This window comes from Drosophila willistoni (assembly GCF_018902025.1).
Source record: "Drosophila willistoni isolate 14030-0811.24 chromosome XR unlocalized genomic scaffold, UCI_dwil_1.1 Seg144, whole genome shotgun sequence".
Classification (NCBI taxonomy): Eukaryota; Metazoa; Arthropoda; class Insecta; order Diptera; family Drosophilidae; genus Drosophila; species Drosophila willistoni.
This window is the reverse complement of record NW_025814057.1, coordinates 5,905,666-5,933,664: the sequence shown is the minus strand read 5'-3', so window position 1 is coordinate 5,933,664 and position 27,999 is coordinate 5,905,666. Positions and strand designations below refer to the sequence as shown.

Sequence of the window (27,999 nt, the reverse complement as noted above, 5' to 3'; positions counted from 1 at the left end):
TAAGGGGTATTCTTGGGAAAAAGTGTAGAAATTAGCCAACTGAATAATTGGTAAGAACTAAAACAGAAATGTGTCAAAGGTAAAATGTAATGATTTCTATATTTGAAATAATATTCTTTAAGTGTGTTAAGTTCATTTAAAATTTCTTACCACATCTCTCATTTATCGCTAAGTCATCGATAACCCGGCACGGGACGACAACTCTGGCAGAGTTTTTTTTTCGGCCGCAGCACTAAAGTACGAGCAATAAGAAACATTCATTAATTAATTGTAATTGACCTTAGAAATACATCATTTTCTGCAATTAAAGTAATTCGATTTAAGCGTGTGCGGTGGCCATCGGTAGACATCAACAAGCAACAACAACAACAACGAGCAACAGTGTTAATTAGAGCATCAAAGCAAAAAGCGTGTCAGCGAAGCACCAGAGACAAGCAAAGTGACAGAGAGACATCGCGAGAGGCAGAGAGAGTTAGAGAGAGCAAACGAGCCGGAGTTGAAGCGACAGAAGTCGCCGCATTTGGCCGCCCGCACGCATATTAATCATGATAAACTGGCTATAGGATTGCAAATTCCATGTAAGTTTCATATATATATATATTTGCAAAATCACTATCGTCGGCCGCACACAATATTATTATCGATAAATGCTAGTGAAGGGCACAACTGGGGGACCACAACCGCCCATTGAATTGGAATTGCAAAACAAAAAGCATTAGAATGTTGAACTAAATTCCATTTGAAGACGTAGAGATTTCATTCCCTTACATATGTTCTTGTACGTTACACGTGACTCATCACTGGTTCACCGGCTGTCACATTTTGCTCATCTCTAATGCGAATAGTTTTGTTAATGTGCCTGACTGTTCATGTGAAGTAATATTTCTTGTGTGTGGAATATGTTTTTATTTTCGAACAAGTTTAAAGGTATTGTGTCATAATTTTTGCCGGATTGCGCCCTCTGTGGCTTCAGTGTATTTGTTTATTTGCTTAGTAATTTATGGAGGCGGCGGCGACAGCTGTCCGGCGTTGCCATATTCTTGTAAGATGACGATGGGCCTATGTTCCGGCAACCCGTTGAATGGGGAGATTCAATTTAACCTCAAATCAAATATCTTGAATTTTCTTTTTATTCTAACTGTTGTTGTTTTTTTTTTTTTTTTTAGCGGAAAACGAATTTTCAATGTTTGGCTCGTGCTGCGAATCCTGAGAATCCATAAAGGTCGGCTCAAGAAATCGAAGTCAAAAGCCAAATCGATCTTTTGTTGCTGCAATTATGGTGCAGCATCAGCCAGCGCCGTCTGCAGCTGCAGCGGGAGGAGGAAATGCCAGTGGAACAGCTAGTGGCGGTGGCGGTGGGGGTGGCGGAGCACCAACACAGGCACAGCCTCCGTCGGCATCAACAACTCCCGCACCGGCAACGGCACCGGCACCAACAACACCGCAGCCAGCTAATAACAATGGGAACGGCAATGGAAATACCAACAACAGCATTGTCTCTCCCTCCAATAATAACAACAACAACAATGTTATGACTCCCGTTCAGGCATTTGCACCAGCTGGGCAACCCATTTACAATCCTCAGACACTATACATGCCAAGCCCACATGGTCATCCGCATCCGAGTGCACACTATCAGGCAACAATGGTACCAACCCCGTTACCAGGTAATGTCTATGTGAATAATGTCACTGCCAATGTGAATCTTCATGCTGGCTGGTCGCATACGGTGCCAGGTTATATACCCAGCGGAGCTGCTGGCGGTGGTCATCCTCAAGCTCATTATATCTCTGCCCATGGTGAGATGAGTCAAGTACTACAGGAACAGGTACGTGTGTGTTGTAAAGACTACAAATTAGCGACAATCGAACAAATCATCTTTTTTATTTCCATTTAGGGCAATCATCTAATGCACCAACTGCCCCAAATACCAATAAATCCCCCGCAGAGTCATCCATCATCACGCGGTCGTGGCCAAAGACGTGGACGTGGTGGTGGTGGATTGCGGCGTCAGGATTATCATAATCTACGTGGACATGTGCTCCAGCCAACTGTGCAACAGCATCCACCTACAGATAGTCCTAGCCCTGTTTCGAATTCATTGCAATTGCAATCGGATCAGCAGCCTTCGTCGGAGGCCCAAATGCAAGCTGTGTCCTATTATACGCCTACCCATCCCTATGCCTATGGCACCGGAATCTATTTCACCCATCCGCAGCATCAACCCAATCCTGCTGCTGCCGCTGCGGCAGCCGCTGCTGCTCAACAAGCCACCGGGCCACCATTATACATGATGTATAATGCCCCCCTGTATAATTGCGGTTATATCTATCAGCCGCTAATGCAACCGCATTCGGAATATCAATATATGCCACCCGAAGATCAGGTGGTAGATGAGCGTGGTCAGACCCAGCATCAACAGCCGGACGGAGGACCCCAGCTATGGCACACAATGGCTCCTATCTATAACGATGACTATCAACAGCAACAACAGCAGCAGCACCAACAACAACAGATGCATCCCAATGGCGGCCAAATGGTGGTCAATGATGAACTCAATCACAATAGTACATCATTGCCATCCTCAACGGACACCTCATCGACAATGCTAAGTCCCAACTATCCCGCCATCTATGATCCACAAATTCATGAGATGCAACAACAAATGGGAGTCATGCATATATGTGCAGAAGATTTCAGCCAAATGTCACTCATTCATCAAGCAGCGTCTGGTCAGGTAAGTAAAAACTATTAACCCTTGTTGGCAATCTGTCATTAATCTGTCAAAAATTTCAATTTCCAACAGTATGACGACGAATTGGCTGATGTTGCTCAAGCACCACCGCCTCCACATGGAACTATACCTGTTGCCTGGACCACAGTCCAGGCACCTGGTGCCCTCTCCTTGGCAGCCGATGGTACAGCCTTGATGCAACCACCGCCCCAACCACAGCCATCAGCTGCTCCGCTTCATATTATTCAACAACAGCAGCAAACAACTGCTATTCCAGTAGCCGGGCCAGTTGCTATTCCTGTTCCAGTGTCAGCACAAGTTTGCATCGATCCACAACCTGCTTTGGCTCAGTTGCCAGTCCAACAGCAGCAGCTGCCGCCACCACAGCCATCCTCTGTACATCCGCCACAGGCTCAGACGCCAACGGCACAGGCACAGCAGCAGTCACATGCAGAGCCCTTAGGTGAGTCCTAACAACCATATTTTCATTAAATTCCGATGTGATTAAATCTGTAATTACTGTGGCAGTTAGTTTTCATCGACCCTATTCTCAAAAAGATTCAAAATTGATTTTTCTTCATCCTTCCTAGAAAGGAATTCCTTTTTTTTTTTGCTCAGCAAAAAACACACAGCCAGACATTCTAATCCCATTCCTAACAAATAGTTAGATTAAGTCCACAACTCTCTAGAATGAGATTCAAATTCCGTTGACTTTATCAAAATTATTGGGATCTTACCAGTCAGGTTTTGCTTGTGTCACAATAAGAGATTAAATGACTGCAAATTTTTCCCTAAAACTCATTTGAAAATATTTCACTTTTAATAAACAGAAAACAATGAGGATAAAGATTTTATAGTAATTAGTTTGATCCTATAGATAAGATGAAATTCGTCGTCCCTTTTGTCATAGCTTCCTGACATCAATTTCTAATTAAATTTCTGACATTTCTTGGCATTTAATATTTCCCCAAGATGTTTCAAAATGAATATTGTAATGAAAGCTATAACCTATTGATCATATGGTCTGCAGTTCTTTTAAAACTTACCCTAACAACTATTTGGGCACTTGAGATTATGCATTTTTAGATGACTAAGTACTTTGCTTGATATATACATATTATAAATACCTTAGAGCGATTCTGATATGGTATTTTCATCTGAAAATGTTTTTTGTGTAATTGTCATTAAGAATGAAACTTGAAACATTTCTTTATTGCCTCGAATAATTGTTTTCATCAGCGTTTCCATTAAAGATATAAAACGTTGTTTCAGTGGTGATCAAAGTATTTAATGTTGTTATGATTGTTGAGTTATTCCTGGTATTATCGTGTTTTTTTCTTCATTTATGCAATTGGCTGCTCATTTTTCTTTCCCTTCTGTTTTGGTTTTTTTTTTGCTTACTTTTTGGTTTATTTCCATGTTTTTGTCGTTCTCAGTTTACAGTTCTCTGTTGGTTGGATGGTTGGTTGGTCAGGTGTATAAAAGAAAATTCATAGCCATTGGAACGCTGAACGTTGTCACATGATATTTGTATGGACAAATTGTCGCCAATACTATGAGCTTGTTACTAGGCAGCGTGTTTATTGCAGATAGTAGGGATGTAGGTTGGGATGGGCTGTAGGCCACCAGGTGTTTACATGTGTGAGAGGTGACACACTCTACTCTGCTATGCGTTATTTGGTTCAAACTGACTGTTTTTTTTTTGATTGTCCAGTTTAATCATCAGTCAGCCCGCTCTACTCTCTACTTTGTTCTCTGATTCTTTGTCTGACATTCGGTGTGTGTGTGTGTGTGTGTATGTGTTTTGCATTGTTTTGCCCTTATCAATCGACAAACAGCCGTTTAGAGACGTCAACGTCAACATTTTGCTCCATTTAATGCCCCATTTGCATTATACTCTGTTTTGACATTATACTCATAATTTAATGATACTAGAGAAAAGTTGAAGAATTTTATGAATTGCAAAAATAAAAGACTAGACCAGAAGAACAATTGAAGAATTGGCTTAAATGGTTTCTTTACCCTCAATGGAGAAATCTGAAACCTCTTTAAAATTGAAGATTTATATAGCGTTAGAGATTGTTCTTTAGCCAAGAATTCTTGGGTAAACACTTGTAGCATTTGCTTTTCTTTTTGCATTAGCAGTTACTGCCGTTTTTTTTTGTTTTCTTTAAATGTATATTTGCCCAGTTCTTATATCTATTTTTACTTAATCGCTTCACTGGTCATTTGTGTGTGATGCATATAAGGGCTCCGAGAGAGATAGAGAGGGAGTGTGAAGAATCCGCGAAAGGGATGGTTGACGGCGGGGGCGGATGGTCGGTACGTTTGCTTTGTATGAGTTTGTCTTATCAGACGTTCGCGGCACAGTCATTGACATTTTTGTTGGTCATACAACAAAATCAAAACGGCAAAGCCAAATCGTATATAAATACATATATGTGTATATATTTATTTGTTTATATATAAAAGCAAATTGATTGCAATTGAAATGGCCAGTCAGTCAGCCACCCAGCCAGCCAGCCAGCCTAGTTAGTATAGTAGTTATGCCCAATATTTACCCTGTCTGGGGCACTTTTATTATTTTCATTGTTGTTTTCGCAGCACTTTCATTCGTAAAGGTATTATAACACATCGACATCGGGGTATATAATGATATCGCTAAAGTGTTTGACTAGATTGATATGCGATATTGTTGTTGTTGTTGCCTGTCGATGTTGTCGTCGTCGTCGTCGACGACATTGTAGCTCTTCACCTTTATTAGTAAATGTGGGTTAGACCATTTAAAAATTAAATCCAACTCTAGCAAAAATTATATACATACATACGACGATGGTTAATCGTTGTGGTAGTAACGCCTATCGAAACGAAACGAAACAACCTCCATAACACATTTAGCTTGTAATCAGGCCATGATTTGATTTGGCTCAAGTGGCGCACGACTCTAGGCAACTAACTACCTAAGTCCAATGGAAGACGACCAAGACCACAACCAGAACCAAAACCACAACCAAAATGTGTGGAGGATATAAACTTGTGTTGCATTATCAATGTGCTTGATCGATGGATTTTAGAGCCACATGGTGTTGGAACGTTTTGTGTGCTGTGTTGTTATGTTGCTGGACAATAATTTTTCACAACGTATAGACTTATAATAAACTGTTGTTATAAAAAAAAAAAAAAAAATATTTCGATAAGGGTTTAAACACTTCCGCACATGTTTAGATGTTCAAGTGTTTAAATAATAGTTAACTTCTTTGAAAAGTCTAGAACTAAGAACTCGATTCATGTCAATGTATAACAATATGAGAAGAAACTCAATGCTTTATGACTAATTTACCACCTGATTTGGGTTCATATAGATAGTATATATGCATATCCAGTATAACAGTTTTAGTTTTTGAGGTTTTCACAGTTGCAATTAATGCATAATATTTTAGCTTCTGTTTGAGTGTTGAGTTCACTTGCAGTATGACAGTTTTTATTGTTGATTTTGACTTTATAACTGTTGCGTTGAGGGTTCTACATATATGTGTATAACAGTTGATCTAACCCTTCTACTTGATGCATAATACTTAAGGAGATATGCTAATACTAGTTTCATGCCTTCTTGCTGGATATACATATAACTTACTAACTTACCTCATCACATAGCAAGCAGCATAACAGTTAACTTAACTTTGATATTGACTTTATAACGGATGCGCTGATGGTCAAAATATGTGTATAACAGTTCTAATACCTATAAAGATATATTTTTTTTGCCTTTCTTCTAAGAAAATCTATTGAAAGTATAACAGTTTTGTTTGTTTTGTTCATAATTTTAAAATGTATGGCAATTTTTTGTTTATTTTAAACATTATTAGTATTTTCTTTTTCATCTTTTTTTTTTCTTCTAACATTTATTGTTCTGCTTTTTGTGGTTTTTTTTTTTTGTTGGTTGAGTTCCGCGTTGTAGTTTTCCCCCTAACATATTTGATGCGTATAACAGTTGTGTGTGTGTGTGTGTTGCTGGGAAATCTGTGATCTTTGTGTGTGCCTATTGCTTTTCCTTTTGATCCTCTATTTTTCTAAAAAGGTTTTCGGTTTTCGGTTAGTTTTACAAGTATAACACATACATACATAGATTTACATACATACAATTATTTTCAAATAATATTATTAATATTTTATTTAATTCGCACAAGCCTTTTTTCTTTTGCAAAAATATTTCCATATTCTTTTCTTGGATTTTGTTTTTTTCTTCTCTGGACTAATTAAAATGAGCTTTTTTAAAAAAAAAGAAACACTAACCCAATTAATATTGGAAAAAAATTTATAGTCGTTTTTTTTTTGGTTTTTTTTTTTGTAATGTTTAATATAAAATTGATTTGTTTTGGTTTTTGTTGTTGTTGTTGCCACATACGAATCTCTCCTACTTAGGCTCTACTTGTATGACACATTTTTTACTTGATTTTTCCATTTTTGAATTTGTTTTCGTTTCGGTTTTAGTTTTCTTTTTTGCTTTTTTGTATAACAATTGATGCACAACAACAGTAGTTATCATATATGTATATATATATATATATATACATGTGTATATATTACTTTATAGTAATTACAATTAGAATTATTCAATACAACAAACAAAATAATTGAAGAAAAGAAAATTTACATTTGCATTTAAAGTGGAAACAAAAAATGTTTTAAAACAATAAAAAATAATGAAAAAAATACTTATCTTAAAAAAATAAAAAATAAAGGAAATAGAAAATGAAAACCAATTATGAGAGAAAATAGAAATAAACAAAAAACTAAAAAAAAAACTTTAACTAATATATCAGCCGAATCATCTCTACATACACATCCATCCATAATAAGTAAATCTTATCGAGGAGAGAAGCAGCTAAGCCATGTTTTGTTGCTTTTCTATATACCTATGTATATAATGTAATATAGGTTTGCCTTAAAATTCTATATAGTATATAGTTTAGGTATTAGTATGTATATATATAGATAGGTTTATCTTTTGTGTGCTCTGCCAGAATACTTTTTCTTATGCTCCTGCACTGCTCCAATTTGATGCATATCCTTTTGTTCTTTCGCTCTGCTTTGCTTCAATTCATTTCTCCTCTTTCTAAGAATAAGGATTCTTCCCACTCTCTCTCTCTCTCTCTCTTACATTCTCTTCTCATTCTGTATAAAGTAAATAGAAAAAATATCGCTCTGGTTGTTTTGTTTGTTCCGTTTTCTTTAAACTTATTATTTGCATTATTTTCTTGGTTTTTTTGTTTTGTTTTGTTTGTTTGTTCATTCGTTTCATCATCATGTCCTCTTCTCCCCCTACTAAATTCTTAACTCGAGCTTAGAGCTTGGATTCCGATGTTGTTGTATGGGGAAATTTGGCCGGAGGCTCCTCTTGCTGTGGGCTGGCTGCAGTTTTTATGATTTTCGGCACAATGGTTATCGGTTGATCCTCATCATCTTCGGCCAATGCGTCCTCCTCGCGCTCCTGTTCCTCATCGATGGGCGTTAGTGTTTCCACATGGACGGGCGTCTCCTCCGATGGGCTGCATCGTTTGAGGCATGGTGCCAAAAAGCTTGTTATCGCTGATATACCAAATAGGGCACCAGCCATATAGAAGGGTAAATCATATGTATGCGTTATATCATAAATGGCACCCGCCAGCGGAGTACCAATTAATGCGGCAAATCCACGGAACAATATAAGCAAACCAAAGGCATTTGTTAGCTTATCCAATCCCAGAAGATCGACCAATATAATTGACGTTAGTGAGATATAACCCGATATGGCAATACCAAAGAATATCGACATCACAATATACGATGTATAGCTATAGCAAAGCGGTGTTAGGGTCACGGCAATCGTTGATACCACCAGACAGCAATTGTTCAATAGCAGCGAATTGACTTGTGGTAAATCAGCCACCCATCCACATAGAACACGTCCAATGGTATTTGTTATGCCAATATATGAGAGCAATAATGCGGCATCATTTTTCGCAATGCCATGCTCCTTGGCTGCATCCACCAGATAGACAAATGGCACATATAATCCGGCCATGCCAAATATATTCGATACACCGATAAGCATAAAGACCGGATCTTTTAGCAAACTCACATCCAACATGGTATTGACAACAGATTTCACCGAATCTGGTATGCCCAGGCATGGGCAGAGATCATATTCCTCGCGATGTTTCTCGGCCTCGGCCAATGGATCCAATTTGGCCACACTCTGCATACTTTTCTCGTATTTGGTCAACGATAGAACCGAATTGCGATAGTTGGTTAACGATTTTTGCGATTGATATTGAGGTAAATTGGTCACCGAGCCCGAATAGAAGATATCCTTGCGTGACATGGGGCGAACCATGCGACCGCTGCCACTGCTACCCTGTCGCTGGGACAATGACAATTTCGATGAGGCAAATTCACCGGCTCCAGGACCGCCGCCGCCGCCAGCTTCCAAATCGCCACGTGAACTGGCCCGAATGGCGGCCAATGAGGGCTGATAGCGTTCGGAGGCTGAAGTTTTTCTCACCCGACTGAATGAAGGCACTGAACCATTTTTGGGCAAACTCTGATGATCACCAGCTAAGAAGGCAGGTTGTGAGGCATTTCGTATCATGGCGGCATTATCCTGTGAGCTGCTATAAGGACTATGATGATCCGTTTCCGAATTGCGATGTGGCCGACGTGTCGATCGTCCGCCATCACCATTCTGAGCGGCCTGAGCATTTTGTGTTGCATCGACCACTTTGGCTTCGGTGATGGTTGGTAATGTTGACACTGGATGAAGACCACCGCCGCCGCCACCAGCAGCAAGTAATTCCAAATTCAAACTGGAATGGACACCAGGATCAGCATTCAGGGGCATCTTCATTTTCCTTTCCATAGTACCATCCGGCAGTTGAACCATAAAATGTGAACCAGCAAATGAGCCGCGTTCCAATTGCAATTGCTTCTCCTCGTACATGCGTTGCATCAGGGGCTTGACACGTTTCTTTTTTGGGTATGTCAGGGGTCGCATCATGGCACCAAAGATGGCACAATTCAATATTAGGCCAGCGAAGATGAGTAGAGCATTCTTCCAGCCATATTCCTCCAGCAGATATGTGGCCAGTGGGGCGAAGGCGAATGTACCGAAACCCGAACCACAAACCGCAATGCCGGTGGCCAGGGAACGTTTCGTCTCAAAGTAATAGCCAACGGCAACGACGGCCGGTAAATAGATCATACCGAAACCGAAGCCACCCAAAAATCCATAAGTTGCCATTAGCATGCTAACCGAAGTGCTAAATGTGCTCAACACAAATGCAATGCAGGCGACAATGCTTCCGGCTATGCAGACCGCACGACATCCGTACTTGTTGGCCAATGCCGATACTATGGGACCAGCACTCAGATAGACGCCCGACAGCAAACTTCCCACCCAGGCGACAGTGCCCTTGCCCTCATGGAAATAGGCAACGAATTCCTCCAGAAATATGCCAAATGTGTAGGCAATTCCATCGACAATCATGTTGCACATGAAACTGGCAAAGCAAATGACCCAACCGTAGCCACCATCGGGCGGTGGTGGTAACTCGCCATAGACACTCTCATCGTCCTCATCATCGTCATCGGGATCGGCGGCATCGTTGTCCTCCTCATTGTCATTGTCATCTGTTTCAGGACTCTGTTCGGCTGTTAAACGTGCCGCCTCCTCGCATGCCAATTCACTGTCCGTTCTCTCGAATTTACGTAAACGTGCCGCCGAAGCTGATGTTGCATTTGTGTCCACCATTTCGCGTATTCTTTCTCTTCCTCTCTCGCTCTCTCTCTCTGTCTATCTCTAGGTATTCCTTTTATGTGTTTTTTTTTGTTAAGTCTTTGATCCCGTTAGTTCTTGCTGGGCTCCTCGTGTCTCCAGCCACGCAGAGGCAATAAAAAAATTGTAGGATGTTCAGTTAAGAATTAACTAAAACATGAGGACAACGATATATAAAAAAAAAGACGACGAAGGAATATTTAAAAGTAACAAACAAATGGAAATAAAAAAAAAGTAAATTACACGGAATCGAGAGCAACCGCTTTTGCTCTTACGCGTATGCGTCCGGCTAGGCGAATGTCGATGAGGAGACAGACGTCGACAACGGCGACGACCACGACAATAACGACAGCGACGACCACGACGACAGCGACGACAACAACGAGGCCGCCCGCCGCCAAACGGCAAGCAGCAGCAATACCAAAGTCAACTGTTTTTTGTTTTTTTTGTTTTTTATCTTTCCACCCGCTCACTCTTCTTAACTGTTCTCACACTATCTCTCACACACGGTTTTCACTCTCGCTGGCCTGGCCTGGCCTCTCGTGTGTTCGTTCTCCCTCTCTATCGTATCGTTCTCTTTGTTATTGGTGCATTTGTAATTTATTATCGATAGGCGTACTTTTTGGTGCCGTCTGTGGGGCGATGGTGGGCGGGCGAAGGTGTAGACTGTGAGAAAGGGGTGATTTCACGGGGGGTATTGGGTGGGGAATGGGGGGAGACTACAGCAGCTGGGGCGGCTAACTGCTGATGTTGTTGTTGTTGCTGTTGTTGCTTGCTATATACAACAATTGAAATTATTTATATATCAACGATATATTGTCCATTATTATTATTATTATTATTATTATTATTCTATATAGATGTATATCAAGTATATATAATATATATATATGTAGATAATGCAGATTTGGTGTTTTACATTGAATTTTGTTGTTGTTGTTACTATTGTTGTTGTTGTTGTTGCTGATGATGATAGATGTAATTATTGTTTGTTAACTTGTTCCGCTTTACACTGAAGAATTTTTGTGAAAAATTCTTTACTATTTTGTTTTGGTTATGATGATATTTTTGTAGCACTTGTGAATTTTAATTGAAATAATCTACTAATTATATAGTTTTCAACTATTTTGTACTTTCCTCTGAGTAATTGCAATAATTCAAATAACTTTTAAGTTTTTCGCTTTAGATTTTTTTTTCGGTTTTTCTTTTTTTTTTAACGTTTTTTGTTTTTTTTTTTTTTCTATGAAATAATTCAAATTGTTTTTAAGTATCTATAAGTACTTGATTTCTTTTACTTGAAGATTCGTCGTATGTGGATTAGAATATTTATTTTTGTTTTCTTTTGGCGTATTTCTATATAAGTTGCATATTTTAATAAGTTTCTATATTTTGTTTTTTTTTACAATTTACACTTGACTTTAGAATATATAAATTTGTATTTAGAATCTTAGTTGCTTTGAATTTCAATTTGTTTTGTTTTTAGTTTTGTTTTGTTTTTTTTTTTTTGTTTATATTTAAATATGTTTAGAATATGCTCGTTAGAACTTTTGTTTCAAAGTTTATAGGCAAACACTTTATGGATTAAGTATTAAATTTGTTGAGCTGGGAGAGTGTCCTTTTTGGGTGAATTTGTTGCTAAGTTTGTTCTTTGTTTTCAATTTGTTTTTACTAATTTCTTTGGTTTTTTTTTGTTTTTTGTAAATTTGTTAAAAGTTTTTTTTTTTTATATTTGGTACTTTATTTTGGTGTTTCTATTTCTATTTTTTTTTTGTTATTGTTAAGGTTTTTGTAAAAATGTTTTAAAGTTTCGTCGATTTTATTTTTGGAATTCCTTATTAGTTTTTATTTGTTGGTGTTTTTGAAGCTTATTAATGTAAATTATTGAATTGTTTTAACGATTTAAATTGTTGTTGTTGATTAAAGCTGTTTTTTTTTTTTTTTGTTTGAGCAGAATTTGCGATTATATATTTTTTCTTTATATTGAACAGAATTCACGAATGTTGATTTTGATTTGTTGTTTGGTTTTTGTGTTTTTATTTTTATTCTCTCGAACTTGAATTTGTTGCAACAAAAACGAACAAAAAAGAATATCTTGTTGAATATCTTTTATTAGAATTGTGTGAGTTCGTTTCTATATAATAGAATTGTATATACATATATATATAATATATATCTATATATTGCTGTTTTAATTGTTAATTGTTATTTACTTTGTGCATTTTTCATTTTATTTTATGTTGCAATTTGCATTCCTTTTTGTATCTACAGTTTTCCTTTTTGCTTTTTGCAAGTTCGTCACGTTTTTTTGTGTTGTTGCAGGGTCAAAACAAAAAACTAGAAAAGACAAAGAAAAAAAAAACTCAAATTTTTGTTTTGATTAAATGTTATTGCTTTTGTTCTTGTTGTTGTTTTGTGCGCATTTCCTGAACTCTATGCCCCACCATCACTCTCTCCTAGTCAGTGTAGCTTTTTTTTCTCTCTGTATTTCTCTATCCTTTCTCTCTGCTCTCTCTCTCTCTCTCTCTCTCTATTGCTCCGTGTCTCACTGTTGGGTTGTCTCTTGTTTCTTGACTTTGACTTTGCACTTTTGCTTTTGCATTTGTTTCTTCTTTACTTGATTTTATTTATTTTTTTTTTTTGGTTTTTACATTAAATTTTTTGGGGGTGCTGTACGTACGTACACACTCACACACACATATACGCACACCTCTACACACGTTCTGTTGCTGCGAATGGCGAAATGCAATTGTATAATTTTACTTATTCTTTTCTTTTTTTTGTTGATGCTGTTTTTTTTTTTTTTTCTGTTTGTTGGTTGGGGTGGTTCATGTAAAAATTCATTCTAATTGAGAGCATATTTGAAAAACATAAATGCAAAAAGCGAAAAAAAACATGATATTGTTATATGCCGACGGGGGGGCGGTTGGTTTGGCAGGCGGGGCAGTGGCAGCAGCAGCGTCAGCACAACGTGTGATCGATAAATGAACAAATGGAGCAACAGCAACAAAGCCAACACCAACTAAAAGGGACAGAGTTCCCAGCAAAAGACACAGTTGTTGCTGAGCTTACGTGGTTGTAGACCAACAACAACAACCACGACAACGACAACAACAACAACAACAGCGGGAGCACTAACAACACGTACAACAAGAACAAGAACAACAACGATACACGTTTTTCAGCTGCAGTGGCATTATTTCGGTTCTTTTTTTTTTAACAACTCAATTGTAAATGTATCTGCATCTGCATCCGCTCTGTATTTGATGATGGTAACTAATTGATTGATTGATTGATTGATGGATAGATAGGTAGATAGATATTGCGCTTAGTCGTTTACGATTATTTGTTTGATACTTTTTTTTTTTTGTTTTTATTTGTAAATTATTTCGTATATATTTTATTCTTAGTGGCAAAAATTTAAACAAAAAAAATTATTCACACACACACTCGGCGAAGTAGAAGATGATGATGAAGAAGAAGAAGAAGAAGATAAAGAAGGGAGGGAGGTGTAGTTGTAGTAGTAGTAGTAGGTGGAGGAGGAGGTAAAAACGTTGACGGAGGAGACTCTACTACAATGAGACCAGACGACGAGAACGTGAACGACGCAACGCTCTCTGGTCCGCTTGGCTTTTTAAAGTTCTTCTTGTCTGCTGCGCTGTTCGCTACGAAATGAAAATTTCGTCGTAACTAACCAAATGGCAAACCAAGCACAAAACTGTTATACGATATATACCAGAACCGAACAGAACGGGGGAACATAGAATAGACTACAGGCCAGACCAGGCCAGGCAAGGCAAGGCAAGGCATGGCACAGCACAAGGCAAAGTAAAGCAAGTCATGGCAAAAGCCAAAGAGGGGAAGACAGGAAGGAAGCGGCAGCGGCAGCGGCAGCGGCATCGGCATCGGCAGCAGCGCCACAAAGACACAAAATGAAAATTTTCTGTCGAATAACGAATGCGAAAAATGCATTTGAAGTTCAAGCTCAACTAAGCTTATGGCCAAAGCTCTCTCTCACACACCCTCCCTCTCTTTCTGTGTGTGTGTTGGTGTGTGTTTTTCTCATTGAAAATGTTTTGCCTCTAACTTTTCTCTCACAATGGCTCGAACAGCTGATTTGGCAAAGACAGAGATTTTAATGTTGCCGCTGATGTTGCTCCTGTACGGCACACGGCAGGCAGCAACAACCCCTCACACACACACACACGCACACGCACACGCACATGCACACGGACAAAAGACAACAACTAAGGGTTGTCTTTCTTTCTTCCTTTGAATTTGCTTTTTTTTTTGTTTGCATTGTTATTGCTTTTTCTTCTTTGAAAGCCAGAAAAACCGGTAGATTATGTATAACAGTTGAGAATTTCATTTCTCTCTCTCTCTCTCTCTTTCATTCTAACAGTCGATTGCAGAACAAAAGCAAAAGCACGAGCTTAAGATTTAGGTTAAAGGTTAAACTTTTACTTTTTTTTTTTTGGTTTCCGTTACCCTCTACCTACGATTTGTTCGTGCCATTTACGTCTATTTTTGTGAGCCGACTTTTAGGCGCCATAGCCTAAAGTCTCTGGGCTACGACTCCGGCTCCGGCTTCTGCTTCGTCATCATCACAATATTCGGCTCTCTACTTATGTACTTGTAAAATTGTCTAATCTAATGGGGCGTATTATCTTAATGATTTAACCAATATCTCAAATTGCATTATGGGAACAATCAAAGTGTGTTTTATTTTTTGTTTTGTTTTTGTTTTTTTGATAAGGCCAAAAGTAGTTGCCAGGCTATAAAATTATTTTGCGTTTGTTTTATAACAGTTTTGTGTGTCGGGGTTAGCTAGAAGCAGCAGCAGCAGCACATGGTTATGTGTGCCGAGCAAAAGTTAAGAGAGAGAAAGTGAGAGCAAATTGTTATTTCTCTTTCACTTCCTGTCTATATCTTTTTAGAAGTCTCTCCTTGTCTCTTTATATGTATATACCTACATATATATATACATATAATATCTCTCTTTTTTTTCTTTTGCCTATTCCTCAAAGGAAAAGAAAGAAAAGCAAAGCAATGCCGCCTTAGCTTTTGGTGGTTGGTCAATGTCATTCATAAAAATTCCATGTCACACACACACACACACACACACACATATATATATATCACACACACATATAAACTTAGTGGGTCAGAGGGCGTTTGTTTTTGGTTAGTTTGCCGTTTTCATTTCTAATTTGATTTGCCTGTGTGCTCTATGATTATGCTAATCTTTGACAAAATTGGCTACTTAGCAGTTAGTTATAGTTATTTTGCTAGCAAAAGCGAAATTTAATATTTAGGGGCAGTTCCCCCGTAAAGCAGCAAAACTGTTATACCGCAACTACAACAATAACAAGCATAGAATGCATGGAAAATTGTGTGGAAAATGCAAATTGAAGATGCAATTCGATGCCGATGAACGACACGTGGCAGGCCAAACACACGACACACATTAACAGCAACAACAACAACAACGACAACACCAATACCAACACCCAACACCAATAGGTTGACCTGCAATCGTAATATGGCATGGCATGGCGTCAGGTGGGGCAAAGCACTTTATAACAGACACAAAGAGCGTGAGAGAGAGAGAGAAAGAGAGAGTAAGAGAAAGAGAGCGCAAGAGAGAAGAGTGCAAATTTGGGCAAGAGAATGGGAGTGGGAGTGAGCTTTAGGCCAAAATGTATACCCGCTACACACATTTTGGCCCAATGCATATTCTATGTCATGCATGTGAAATCAATTTGCATTTATCTCTATGTGCTCACATACATACGTTTTGAATTCTTTATAATTAAACATGCATATATGTTTAATAATTATATAGAAAATGCTAGAAATTTATTGTTCCTGTTGATTTTAATATATGTTTAACAAAATCTCTTTTCTAAAAACATTTTGATTTAGAGTCTTTGTTAGCTATTTGAAAATTTTAGCCCTTAATCCTCTGACACATTGAATCAAAAGTATTTTACAAGATGTTATTAATCGAAGGGTGATCGGAAATGATAAGTTCTGCTCTTGTTTTTAAGAAAAATCCTATAATATTTGTTTTTATTTTAAGTATTAACAAATAAATTCAATGGCCAGTTATAAAACTGGTACAAAACCAATAGGTTAGGAGTAAAATGCAAATGCTTTAAGTATAATGACAATTTCAATGACTTTTAGACCACTGTGTGTATGTGTGTGTGTGTCCAATGTGACAAACTTGAGCAGTTTTTCCTTTATAACCAAAGTTGAATGGACCATGGCAGTGAGCGAGAGAATGTCGCAGCCGGTTCAATAATTTATTAACAACAAATCGCGGCACTGCGCCCACTTTTTACCCCCTTAGTTCATCCCTTGCCCCATTGAATTGCTTCACTCTTGTTAGTACTTTCATTGTTCAGTGTTAAAATGAAATGAAAATTGCTCAAGCAGGCGCAGGCAGGCCAAGTGAACAAAGGAATGACAACCAAACCAACCATCAAACCCACCCGCCACCCGCCACCCGCCACCTGCTCATCCTTCCATCCCATCCCATCCCATCCCATCATCATCAGCAGTCATGGCGCTTTGTTTTCATTTCGATTTTCATTATATGTATTGTATTTTCTTCTTTTCTTTTTTAATGCTGACAACTTTTTTTTTTTTCTTTTTGCGAGACAATTTTTACCTAGAATATCTGTATGTACAGATATCTACAGATCTATACATTATATATGTATGTATATTGTAGGTGGTGTATTTACAAAATGACGCAGTTTGTGTCGCTTTCTTTTTCCTGTGTGTGTTTTTTTTTGTTTTCTATTTTTTTTTTTTTTTGTTGCTTATTTCGTTTTCATGTTCTTGTATCATTTAACTTGTTGCTTTTGCTTTTGGTGTTGTTATGCAGCACAGCAGCAATGATTGTATCCGTGAGATACATTAGTTTTCTATCTACATGACCGACACTCCGGCTCCGGTCCATCGCATCATCTCAATCTGTTATACTACGCACAACGCATTTATATGTTAATGCGAGGGCAGAAGTAGAGAGAAGGGGGAAAAGGGGAGTCTGCCACCGCCTCCTTATGCGAGAGGGCGGAGAAAAAAAAAAGGATATGTATTACAGCAGCTTCAATAGCCTGAAATGGCAACCAGTCAGGCGAGTGGTTGTCCTTGGGTGTCATTTCACTTTAATTTCTCTTTTGCTTGAGCAAGTTTTTCTTATACTCTACCCTTGCCAAGAAGAAGACTATGAAATTGTTTAACTGTTTGTAACATGGACACCCTTTAACAACATATAACGTTTGTTGTTGTTGTTGTTGCTGTTAGTGGCTTAAATAAAATGATTCCAAATAGTAATCGTAATCGTGTTATTCAACAATAATAACCGCATCCCGTAAATCAATTTCATACCTATTCTTACGCATTGTTTTTGGTGATAAGAACTAAACCCGCCCCCCGCACACACACACACACACACACATACACACACTAAGAATAAAAACCTTAACTTAACTTTATTGTTTATTTGTTTTTCTTTCTTTAGAGCGAAGGTCGTGTGTATGTGTGTGTGTGTGTGTGTGTGTGTGGTATATACGATTATTATGGTTGTGTGTGTGTGTGTTTGCCGCTTTATAAAATTATGCAATTTTCAATTGACACTTTTTTTGTTTAGTTTTTATTTTTTTTATTACGTTTTTGTTTATTTGTTCCCGTTGTTGTCGATGCCAAAGTGTTTTTGGCTTAATATTTATTGTAAATTGACACAAATGAATTCAATTGAATTGTTGCCAGGCAAATTTGTTGAACCAAACGAGCAGATATAGAGACCATTGTCCGCCCTCCCGCCCATATTCAGCCATCTGTGTGCCCTCTCCTTGTGGCAGTTTGGTTTTGACTTGGATTAGTTATCAATTTTATACACAATACTCTAATACCATTCGTGTTGCATAAACAAAAAGAACAACAACCAAAACAGAAGGCCGGGCTAACAATTCTTACCAATTTGTTTGGTTTTATTTTGGTAGTGCATTTATTGTAGGGTATATTAAAATAGAGTAATAGAAATACTTAACAGTCTCTGCGCTTTGATTATAAACAAAAGCATATGCAAGTTGCTTTAGCTTCTTTTGTTTTCTATTCTAAAGCATTTTTGCAATCAATAAATGTTACGCAGAAAATGTTACGTATACGCCGCATGGTCCATGAAGAAAATGGATAATCGAGAGCTGCTTTTAGATACTTGCACACTAGAAAAAGAGACAGAGAGAGAGAGGAAGGGGAAGGAGACAGGAGAAAAATACTTACATATATTACATGCCTTTGTCCAGTTTTGTTCTTTATCGTCTTCTTTTTTTTATTCTGTTCAACCATATTAAAGTCCAATCTTAGTTGTGTATTTTGTTCTTGTTGCGTGAATCACTTATTGAGAGAATGAGTTTCTTCATTTCTTTTTGTTTTTGTTTTTGATTGATTAGCACCAACTAATAAACAATTATATATCCATAGAGCTAGTGTTGTTTTGGTTGTGGATGGAAGGGAGGGGGATAAGGTGTGTAAGATAGAAGCTTTGAATTACATATGTTATGTGAATAATATAATATTTATTTTTTATATCAACGATAATTCATTGGGTGGTTTTTTTTCGTCTCTCCTTTCTTTGGCTCATAGCTAAATAACCTCTTTTAGTATGACATAAAACTGAAATAATAATAAAATAAAACGTCTACAAAAACATTCATTGACAAGAAACAAATGTAGAACTAAAAAACATAATAAATTTGATCATAGAGTGTTTGAAAATTTGTTTTATTTTCTCTCTAAAGCTCAAAGAGAGCTCTCTCTAAGGCAAAAGTTTAATGTTTCTAACTAAACCATATTGTTGACTGTTGTTTTGTTTTACAGGCTTAGATACGGTTTTAGTCTAGCCTAAATATAGATCGATTCTTCTACATATGTCAAATCAATTGAATTGTAGCTAATATAGATAAAAGAACATAAATATGGCCAGCTGTTATTTAATAAGTATTGTAAATAAACTTTGATTTCGACTTTTGTATGGAATACTTTTTGTTGGAATTGTTTTTGGTTCTCTTTACGTCTCGGTCAAGTTGAACAAACGAATGTCAATGCTTTTGTTTTTGCTATTTTTTTATATATATGTATATAGTTAAATTGTAAAGCAAATACAAACAAATTACACTATGATACATACAAAGAGACATAGAGTAAGAGAGAGAGAGAGATAGAGAGATAGAGAGTGACAGATAGACAGAGTAAAAAAACTTTGATCAATTCTTATTGTTGCTAGCTAATAAAAATTGAATAAAATCGCGCGTTCAATAACAGCGATTCACATTGATGATGACGACGATGATGGGTGACCCCGTTTGCCTTTGTTGTTGTTCTATTTGAAAATAAAATCAATTAAATATCAAATGGAAAACCAAGCTAAACAACAACAAGAACAACAAACAATTACAAAATCACATCTCATAAATAGATAGATATATAATGACCGACCCGTATTATTGATATATGATTTAAATACAAGTTTCAGTTTATTTTCGCGCTCAACTGTTATACAATGCATATCATACACTAATGTGATATGTCATGTATAACAGTTTTGTGTTTTTGTTGTTTCATTTTGCATTTTGAAATGAAATTGAAAGCGAATTTGTCAAGTCAAGTGGAGCAATACATAGACGAGAAACTATTTAGTATGTGCGTGTGTGTGTGTGTGTGTGTGTTCTAATGGATTGACATTGTGAACCCCCCAGACCCCTCCGCCGCCTCCACGACCTCCTGGCAACAAAACTGCTTCGATATTTGTTACCATCCCCACCTCCATCTCCTCCTCTGCGCTTCTCTCTCTCTCTCTCTCTCTCCAATTTGTATTTAGTTGAAAACGCATTTCAAATGAAAATTGAAGTACAGTCGCGCCTTTCGTGTTGTCTCTAACGATTTCCTTGTTTGCATTGTTGCATTTGATGTTGTTGTTGCTGTTGCTGTTGTTGTTGCTATTGCTACTGCTATTATTAGCCTAACATGTTTTGATGTTTTGTTATTGTTATTGTTGCTGTTGGTGTTTTTTGTAATTTACCTGTGCACTCATGCACTATAATTATCCAGCCAACCTTGTGACAGTGCGAATCTTCCAATACTTGTTGTTGTTGTTGTAGTTGTTGTTGACACCCTGGCATACATTTTTTTTTTTGCATTATTGTAATTTTTTATTTTTTCTTTGATTACTTGTTCGTTCGCTTGATCTATATAAATTTCCATTTTTATTATCGATTGGCGTTCTTTTTTTTCCCCCTCCGATTTTGATTAGTTAAATTTTGTTCATTCTTTTCTTTAAATAGTTTAGCTTGTTAACTGCTAATTAAAATTAATTAACACATTGAATTCTCTTCTTGCCTCATGCCGTTGGATTGGGTTGATGCAATTTTTTTTTTTTTTTTTTTAATATTTTTCTTTCCCCCCCTGCTTCTCCGCCGCCGCCTCATCTTCTTCATTCCATATGTCATATGATAATCGTTAATTGTAACAGCCAGCCACCAAATGTGTGTCTCTACGCCCTCAAAAAGGCATTTCGTTAGAATGTTAATGCTAATTTAACTTTAAATAGAATATTGTATATATATACATATTTTCTTTGCGATCAAAAAGCAAAAGCAATAAGCGAAACTGTTAAAATATCAATTGTAGTCAAAGCCTTTAAGTTTAGCACGTTTTTAAAAGGTTTAGAAATTTCATATGAATTTTCGATTAACCAAATTCAAATCGTGTGGCATTAATCAAAAGAAAGTCTCTCAGTACATGATAATGATTGCCGATTTGAAGATAATTGTAATAACCGATCGATGATTATGTACATATATAAAGAGTTAGCCTAGCGAGTTAACTAGGCGCGTTTTATACTCTGTCTGTGACCAGTTTGTTTAGGGAATTACCTAATAATCTATATCGCTCTACTTACTTACTGACTTACTGCTGGTTCTCTCAGGTCAGATAACCCAAATTTAAACTAAAAATTCTGCTTTGACAGGGGTGGAATTGCCATTTGTTCTGAATGTAATGAGAATACACACATTTTCCTTTTGGTTTAATGCGAATATTGTCTTTATATTTTTAGATTTTATATACATTATGTATGTATGGTCAATATTCCCATGAGTTCATTGTAGATCAATGTACTCCCAACAATTAATTGCGCACTGATTTTGTTTATATGCCAAATAATTTTAATTTTTGAATCACCAACGACATGAAGGGTTATTGTAGACTTGATTAAACTTGGGGAAACCAATTCCAAATGATCGAAAATATTAGAGAATACTTTCTGAAGTACCGCTTTGTTCAAGTGGAAATTGCCCTTAGCAACTTGGAGAATTGTGTCACTGAGATTATCAATTATAAAAGATTTTTTTATATAAATTAAAACGCTTCCAGAATCTGTTATCATTGAGTAAGAAGAAGAACGAGGACAAAAAAAGAGAGAATCGGAGACGCCGGGGTAGGTTCTGTTCACACCCACTTTCACTTAACTGTTGTTGTTTCCATCAATCCTTATCGGACCTTCTATATAGTATAGGTACTTACAACAAATTGTTATGGCCAACAGGGCTTGACCCCCGTGACTTTCGATTTTGTAGAGACTACTTTTCCCACACTCTTGATCTCGAATGCGATCGCTTTGCCTTTTGTTGTCATATCAGTTGCAATTTACTTAGTCTACTTAATGTTTATATTATTAATACAATAAGCAATTGAGATTAACATCCGAATGATGGCATTACGTATATTATCATCACGTGTATATTGATTCTTATTCTTCTTATTCTTTGTTTTGATAACCCCCTGCCACGGCCAGATGTTGGTTTTGGTTTGGTAGGTTGCTTCTGCTGCTGCACCTTCTTACTGCCCTTCTCCTCCTCCAGTCCAAAAAACATTGTGATCTTATCTTTGAAATGTTGAAATTCGTAAACATTTATCAGGCAATCGAGTGCGAAGTTCAATAGTTGTGTTATTTTTTTGTTTATGATTTAATAATAATAATGATAATAATCATTTTCATATGTCAGAAAGTGATACTTGAATTTGACATGGGATTAGAATGTTAATGCATATATTTGATATGATATATGATGGACACTGTCGTCTCTTTAGACAGATAGCTGGGCAACAAAAGAGGCAAAAAGTGGGACAAATTATTTGATATTTAGATTAAGCGGCGGCAGCCGAAGCATAAAGCAGCAAGCCCATATTGATAAAGCATAACAAACAAATCAATTAAAAAAAAAAGGGTCTTAAATTTCGATAAAATTCCATTATGTGTGTGCTATTGCTGACCAGCAGCAGCGGCAGCAGCAACATCAGGCAGCATCATCAGCAACATCAGATGTGTTGATGTTGCTGCTCTATATGTATATACATATGTATATGCTTTGCGGTCGGGTTGAAGTTATTAGCATTTAGCTTCAATTGGCATCAATTATGATGATATTGTAAATTATTTTGTATGCTGGCAATTGAATTTTGTTGAGTTTTCATTAAACATTTGGTTCCCCTTTCTTTTTATATATATATTACAGTAGACAACAATTTGCTAAACAATAATAATAACAACGATAAGGAAGTGGCCTTGGATGAGAAACTACAACACCAGCAGCAACACCAGCAGCAGCAGCAACAGCAAATTGATGTGGTGGAATATCAACAGCAGCAACAACAACAGCAGCAGCAACAGCCAAATAAAGTGCCAAATCTTGCGGTGGCCATAGCAACAGTGGCTCCCCAGTTACAGCTACAACAGCAGCAACAGCAACCTGTGCTACAGCAGCAACATCAACAGCAGCAGACTTCGCCTCAGCAGCAACAGCAGCAACAACAACACCAACAGCAACACTCGGGCAATCAGTTGCAACAGCAGCAGCAACAGCAACATCAACAACAGCAACAGCAGCAACCCCATCATCAACAACAACAACGAAAAACCCCACAGCAATATAATCAAGTACAACAGCAACAACAGCAAGTACGCCGCAAATATTCGTCAGAATATAATCATCATCATCATCAGCATCATAATCAACAGCAGCAACAGCAGCAGCAGCAGCAGCAACATCATCAAAGTAGCAGCTCCTCCAGCAACGATACTGGCATACAGACTACCAAAAGCATGTCATGGACCAATTCATCACAGCACAAAAAGTCAACACAATCTGTGGCTGTCACTGCCTCACCAAATACTGTGAACAATGCTGCTGCAACAACCACCGGCAATAAGTCTGGCTATAGTCATCCCACTAAAACATATACCAATCAGCAACATTATCAACAGCAGCAGCAACAGCAGCAGCAACATTATCACAATTACAATAGTAGCAACAACAATAACAATAATAATAATAATTCAAGCAATCAGCAACAACAGCCACAAATGCGAACCTATGGCACCATGAAAGTGCCTTCATCACCAGTGGCCAGTTCAGCGCCAACATTAGAGCGTAAAATTAGTCAACAGAGTGCAGCAAATACCACAGTAGCAGCCACAACAATTATACAACAACAACCAGCTAGCGGAACAAGTGCAACAGCAGCAACAACTACCTCAACGGCCAGCATAACAGCGGCCCCCAATCAATTTCCACAAGAGACAGCAACACCTGCTGCCGCCCATCATACAAAATCCACATACAGTAGCAGCAGCAGCACCAGCAATTATACAGCCAAGCCGAAACACTTGTCCTCAGCTCATGAGCCAACCGCAACAACGGCAGCAACATCATCATCAGCAGCAGCAGCAGCAGCAGCCGCCGCAACATCGTCAGCAGCAACCACATTGAGCTCAACGCAGCCTCAATTGAATTTGGCTCCACCGCCAGTACCACAAACAAACCAAAACAATAATGCAGAGAGTGCACAACCATCATGGGCTAGTCTATTTGCCAGCAGTAAGAAACCTGTGGCCAAGGTAGCTCCCTATGAGGCCAACAAACCGCAGCAGCAACAGCAGCCATTACAGCAACACCAACAACAACACCAGCAACAATTGCAGCAGCATCAGCAGCAACAACAACAACAACAGCACACTCAAACACAACAAATGTCATCCTCGTCTGGCGGAGGATCTTCATCAATTGTCACACAACATTCAGTTGCAGCAAGTAATGCTGCTTCAGTGCCACAGCAACTAGCTCCACCAACTCCACATCAGCAGCTTCAATTGCCATCACCTGTTCCGGCACCAACTACCCCACTTATTACGCCCGGAACTCTATCCTATTCGGCTGCCTCGGCTCAAGCTGTGCCCCCCACAGCCACTGCAACTGCCTCTGCCTCGGTGAAGCCCTTAAAGAGTCAAGAGGGATTACGTCCGGTTGCCGGCTCCGCCGCTGCTGCTGCTGCTGCCGCCGCAGCTGCTGCTCAACTCGATGAATGGACCCACAAATATGCCGATTTTCTTACGCGTCACAAAACCCCCCAACTGGCGCCCATCAGTCTACGTCCTCGAGGTCTAACAAATCGCTCGAACTATTGCTACATCAACTCTATACTACAAGCCTTATTGGGCTGTTCTCCCTTCTACAATTTGCTGCGTTCGATACCCAAGCAGGCGGCTGTTCTAAGCGAGGTTAAAACGCCCACAGTGAATGCCATGTAAGTGCCGGTGCGATGTCATTTCACATTGCATACATACATATACATACATACATACATATGACCACACACAAATCAACCACAGGCAAGTCAACAGACACCTTGGCGTCTTTAATCAGCTGATGTCTGTGTTACGCCTGTGGCAGAATAAATAGCATCGACTTCATTTCCGTTCATTAGATGTGCCATCGTTTTGATGGTCATCCAATGCTTAACGTTGAGGCCACCGCACGTGTCCATCGATAATAATGCATAGACAATCTCTTAATAACGTTGATTTCTATGCTCAATCGATGGCACAAACAACTTAAATATTAATTATCTTACACGAGTCTTTTAGTTTCTAGTTTCTTGTTATCAGCATAATCTAATCGCAAATTGAGAATTAAATTAAATTTAGATTACAATTCCAAATGAAATGTTTTCCCACAAACAAGTCAACAGACATCCATGGCCTATCTATTTTACCATCTGCCAATGTCTGTGTTACGTCTGTGGCAAATTAAATGGCATTTGCCTCACCTATGCGTTCATTGGTTGTCATCGTTTTGATGGTTTAACCAAAGTTAACGTAGAGGCCAAGTGCATTAGGTTGTTTCTGTGATAACGTTGAAAATGTTTCAAATTTTGCATCATTTTTAACGCAAACTAATAACCAAACAGTAATTGCATCAACTGATCGATCGAGAATGTATAAACGATTGTATTCTATTTGCCACCTGCTTTATGGCCTTGGCAATGCCCTACATAGAAAGTTCTAGCCATTTTTAGATTAGAAAACAGAAGAAGAAATAGATTTATTGCTGCCCATCCACAAACAAGTCAACAGACACCTTGGCGTCGTCTTGATGTCTGTGTTACGTCTGTGGTATAGTAAATGCCATTGGCCTCGCTTTTTGCCATTTCGTTGGGATGTGCCACCGTTTTGGTCGGTCATCCAATGTTAATGTAGAGGCCTGGGCACGTGTTTTATGTGTTTTCGCCCAAAAGTTCTCATCTCTCTTAGTTGATGGCTCTTGCGTTGCTTCAGAGCACAAACAATAATTTAATATCACTTGTAGTCTGACGAAAAGAAAAATCACAAAAATAAAGTCTATAATAATATAAATTTCTTTCACTTTTACTACAGGATGTCCTTTATGACAAATTTCACAGCGTTGCCAAGCGGTTTACGTTTACGTTTGAATAACAATCTAAATAACAATAAGGGATCCCAAAATAAGGGCAAAGATGAATTTGCTGGCGTTGATCTGCAATGTGATATGGCCTTTGAGCCCACTGAAATTTATAAATTGTGGAATGATAGCCGCGAAGAGCATGTCGAAGGTCGTCAGGAGGATGCCGAAGAGTTTCTTGGTTATGTACTAAACAAGCTTAATGACGAAATGCTTGAGGTAAACGAAACTTAACTATTATGAGAACTTATTGTTTAAACTTATTGATTTCTTATCTTGCCAGGTTATCAAGCTGATTGACAAGCCAAATCCTCAGCAAAATGGACAGCAAGAACAAGCCGATGAGCCTGAAGATGATGGCGATGTTTGGCAGGTAAGAAACAATTATTAATACAAAATCTTTAGATTAATTAATACCATATACATCTCATTTAGATGATCTGCAACAATCGCAACAAGGGCAGCGTGACACGTCAAACTGATTTTGGTCGTACACCAATTAGCGATATTTTTCGCGGTGAACTGCGTTCCCGTCTGCAACGTGAAGGCGAACACTCCACCGATGTTATTCAACCATTCTTTACTCTGCAATTAAATATTGAAGTGAGTTCGTGAATGAGAAACGGTTCAGAAGAGAGAAGGGAGAGAATAACAAAATCCGATTCTTGTTTTTTCTTACAGAAAGCCGCTTCGGTTAAAGAAGCCTTAGAGATCCTTATTGGACGCGATCAACTTGAAGGCGTCACCGGTAGCAAGACCAAACAGGAAGTGGTCGCCTGGCAGCAGATGACTTTGGAAAAACTGCCAATTGTCTTGATATTGCATTTAAAATACTTTGATTATAGATCCGATGGCTGCACAAAAATACTAAAGAAAGTTGAATTCCCCGTCGAACTGAAAATTGATGCCAGTGAGTGATTGGTCCACGCCCCCCGAACCATATTATCATCCATCTTGTGAAACATTAAACATTAATTCTTTTCTCTTTCTCTTCTGCAGAGATACTTGGCTCAAAAAAGACCGCACAGAAACAACGTGCCTATCGACTCTTTGCCGTGGTCTATCATGATGGCAAAGAGGCCTCCAAGGGGCATTATATCACAGATGTATTCCATACTGGCTACCAAAGTTGGTTGCGCTATGATGATAGTTCGGTGAAACCGATTAGCGAGAAACATGTGCTTCAGCCGCACACACCTCGTGTGCCTTATCTACTATACTATCGTCGTTGCGACACCGTTCAGCAGCAGACGCAACAGCAGCAACACAACCAACAACAGCAACAGACCAGCAATGGCGGCAGCGGTTCGGGATCCTCTTCTGCATCGGGCACAACATCAGCAGCTAACAACAAATGAATAGTTCAACACTCAACAGCAAAGTTGTAAAATTACCATAAAAGGATCTTTAAGTGCGTGTGTGTGTGTTTATCTTTCTTTTCCTTTAACTATTTTAATTTAATACATTTATTTTTCTTTTAATTGTTATGTAAGTCTGAAAACGAAAGAGATAGAGACCTAGTAGAAAGAGTGAGAAAGTTAGTTGGCTTTTGTGCGCGTGTTTTGATTATTTTTTTTTGTTTTTTTTTTTTTTATATGCCTATACATATATAGAATATAACAATA

The 27,999-nt window shown here is 38.1% G+C and overlaps 3 protein-coding genes across 3 annotated transcripts; 2 read left to right on the top strand and 1 right to left on the bottom strand.

Annotated features, from left to right (window-relative positions):
• Window positions 1–194: 194 nt before the first annotated feature.
• Window positions 195–23,603, top strand: LOC124460695 (putative mediator of RNA polymerase II transcription subunit 12). Its single transcript, XM_047012104.1, has 6 exons — window positions 195–578; window positions 1,167–1,828; window positions 1,898–2,737; window positions 2,807–3,197; window positions 23,132–23,456; window positions 23,555–23,603. Exons 2-6 carry the CDS (start codon window positions 1,277–1,279, stop codon window positions 23,601–23,603), a joined length of 2,157 nt encoding a protein of 718 aa, XP_046868060.1. The 5' UTR covers window positions 195–578; window positions 1,167–1,276.
• Window positions 7,086–11,339, bottom strand: LOC6638604 (monocarboxylate transporter 12). The gene has a single exon (XM_002062082.4). It carries the CDS (start codon window positions 10,521–10,523, stop codon window positions 8,079–8,081), a length of 2,445 nt encoding a protein of 814 aa, XP_002062118.1. The 5' UTR covers window positions 10,524–11,339; the 3' UTR covers window positions 7,086–8,078.
• On the top strand, window positions 23,493–27,830 carry LOC6638603 (ubiquitin carboxyl-terminal hydrolase 10). The gene is made up of 7 exons (XM_015179098.3): window positions 23,493–24,601; window positions 24,689–25,199; window positions 26,329–26,593; window positions 26,658–26,747; window positions 26,810–26,977; window positions 27,056–27,284; window positions 27,374–27,830. The coding sequence occupies exons 1-7, from the start codon at window positions 23,719–23,721 to the stop codon at window positions 27,730–27,732; spliced, it is 2,505 nt and encodes an 834-aa protein (XP_015034584.2). The 5' UTR covers window positions 23,493–23,718; the 3' UTR covers window positions 27,733–27,830.
• Window positions 27,831–27,999: the final 169 nt, after the last annotated feature.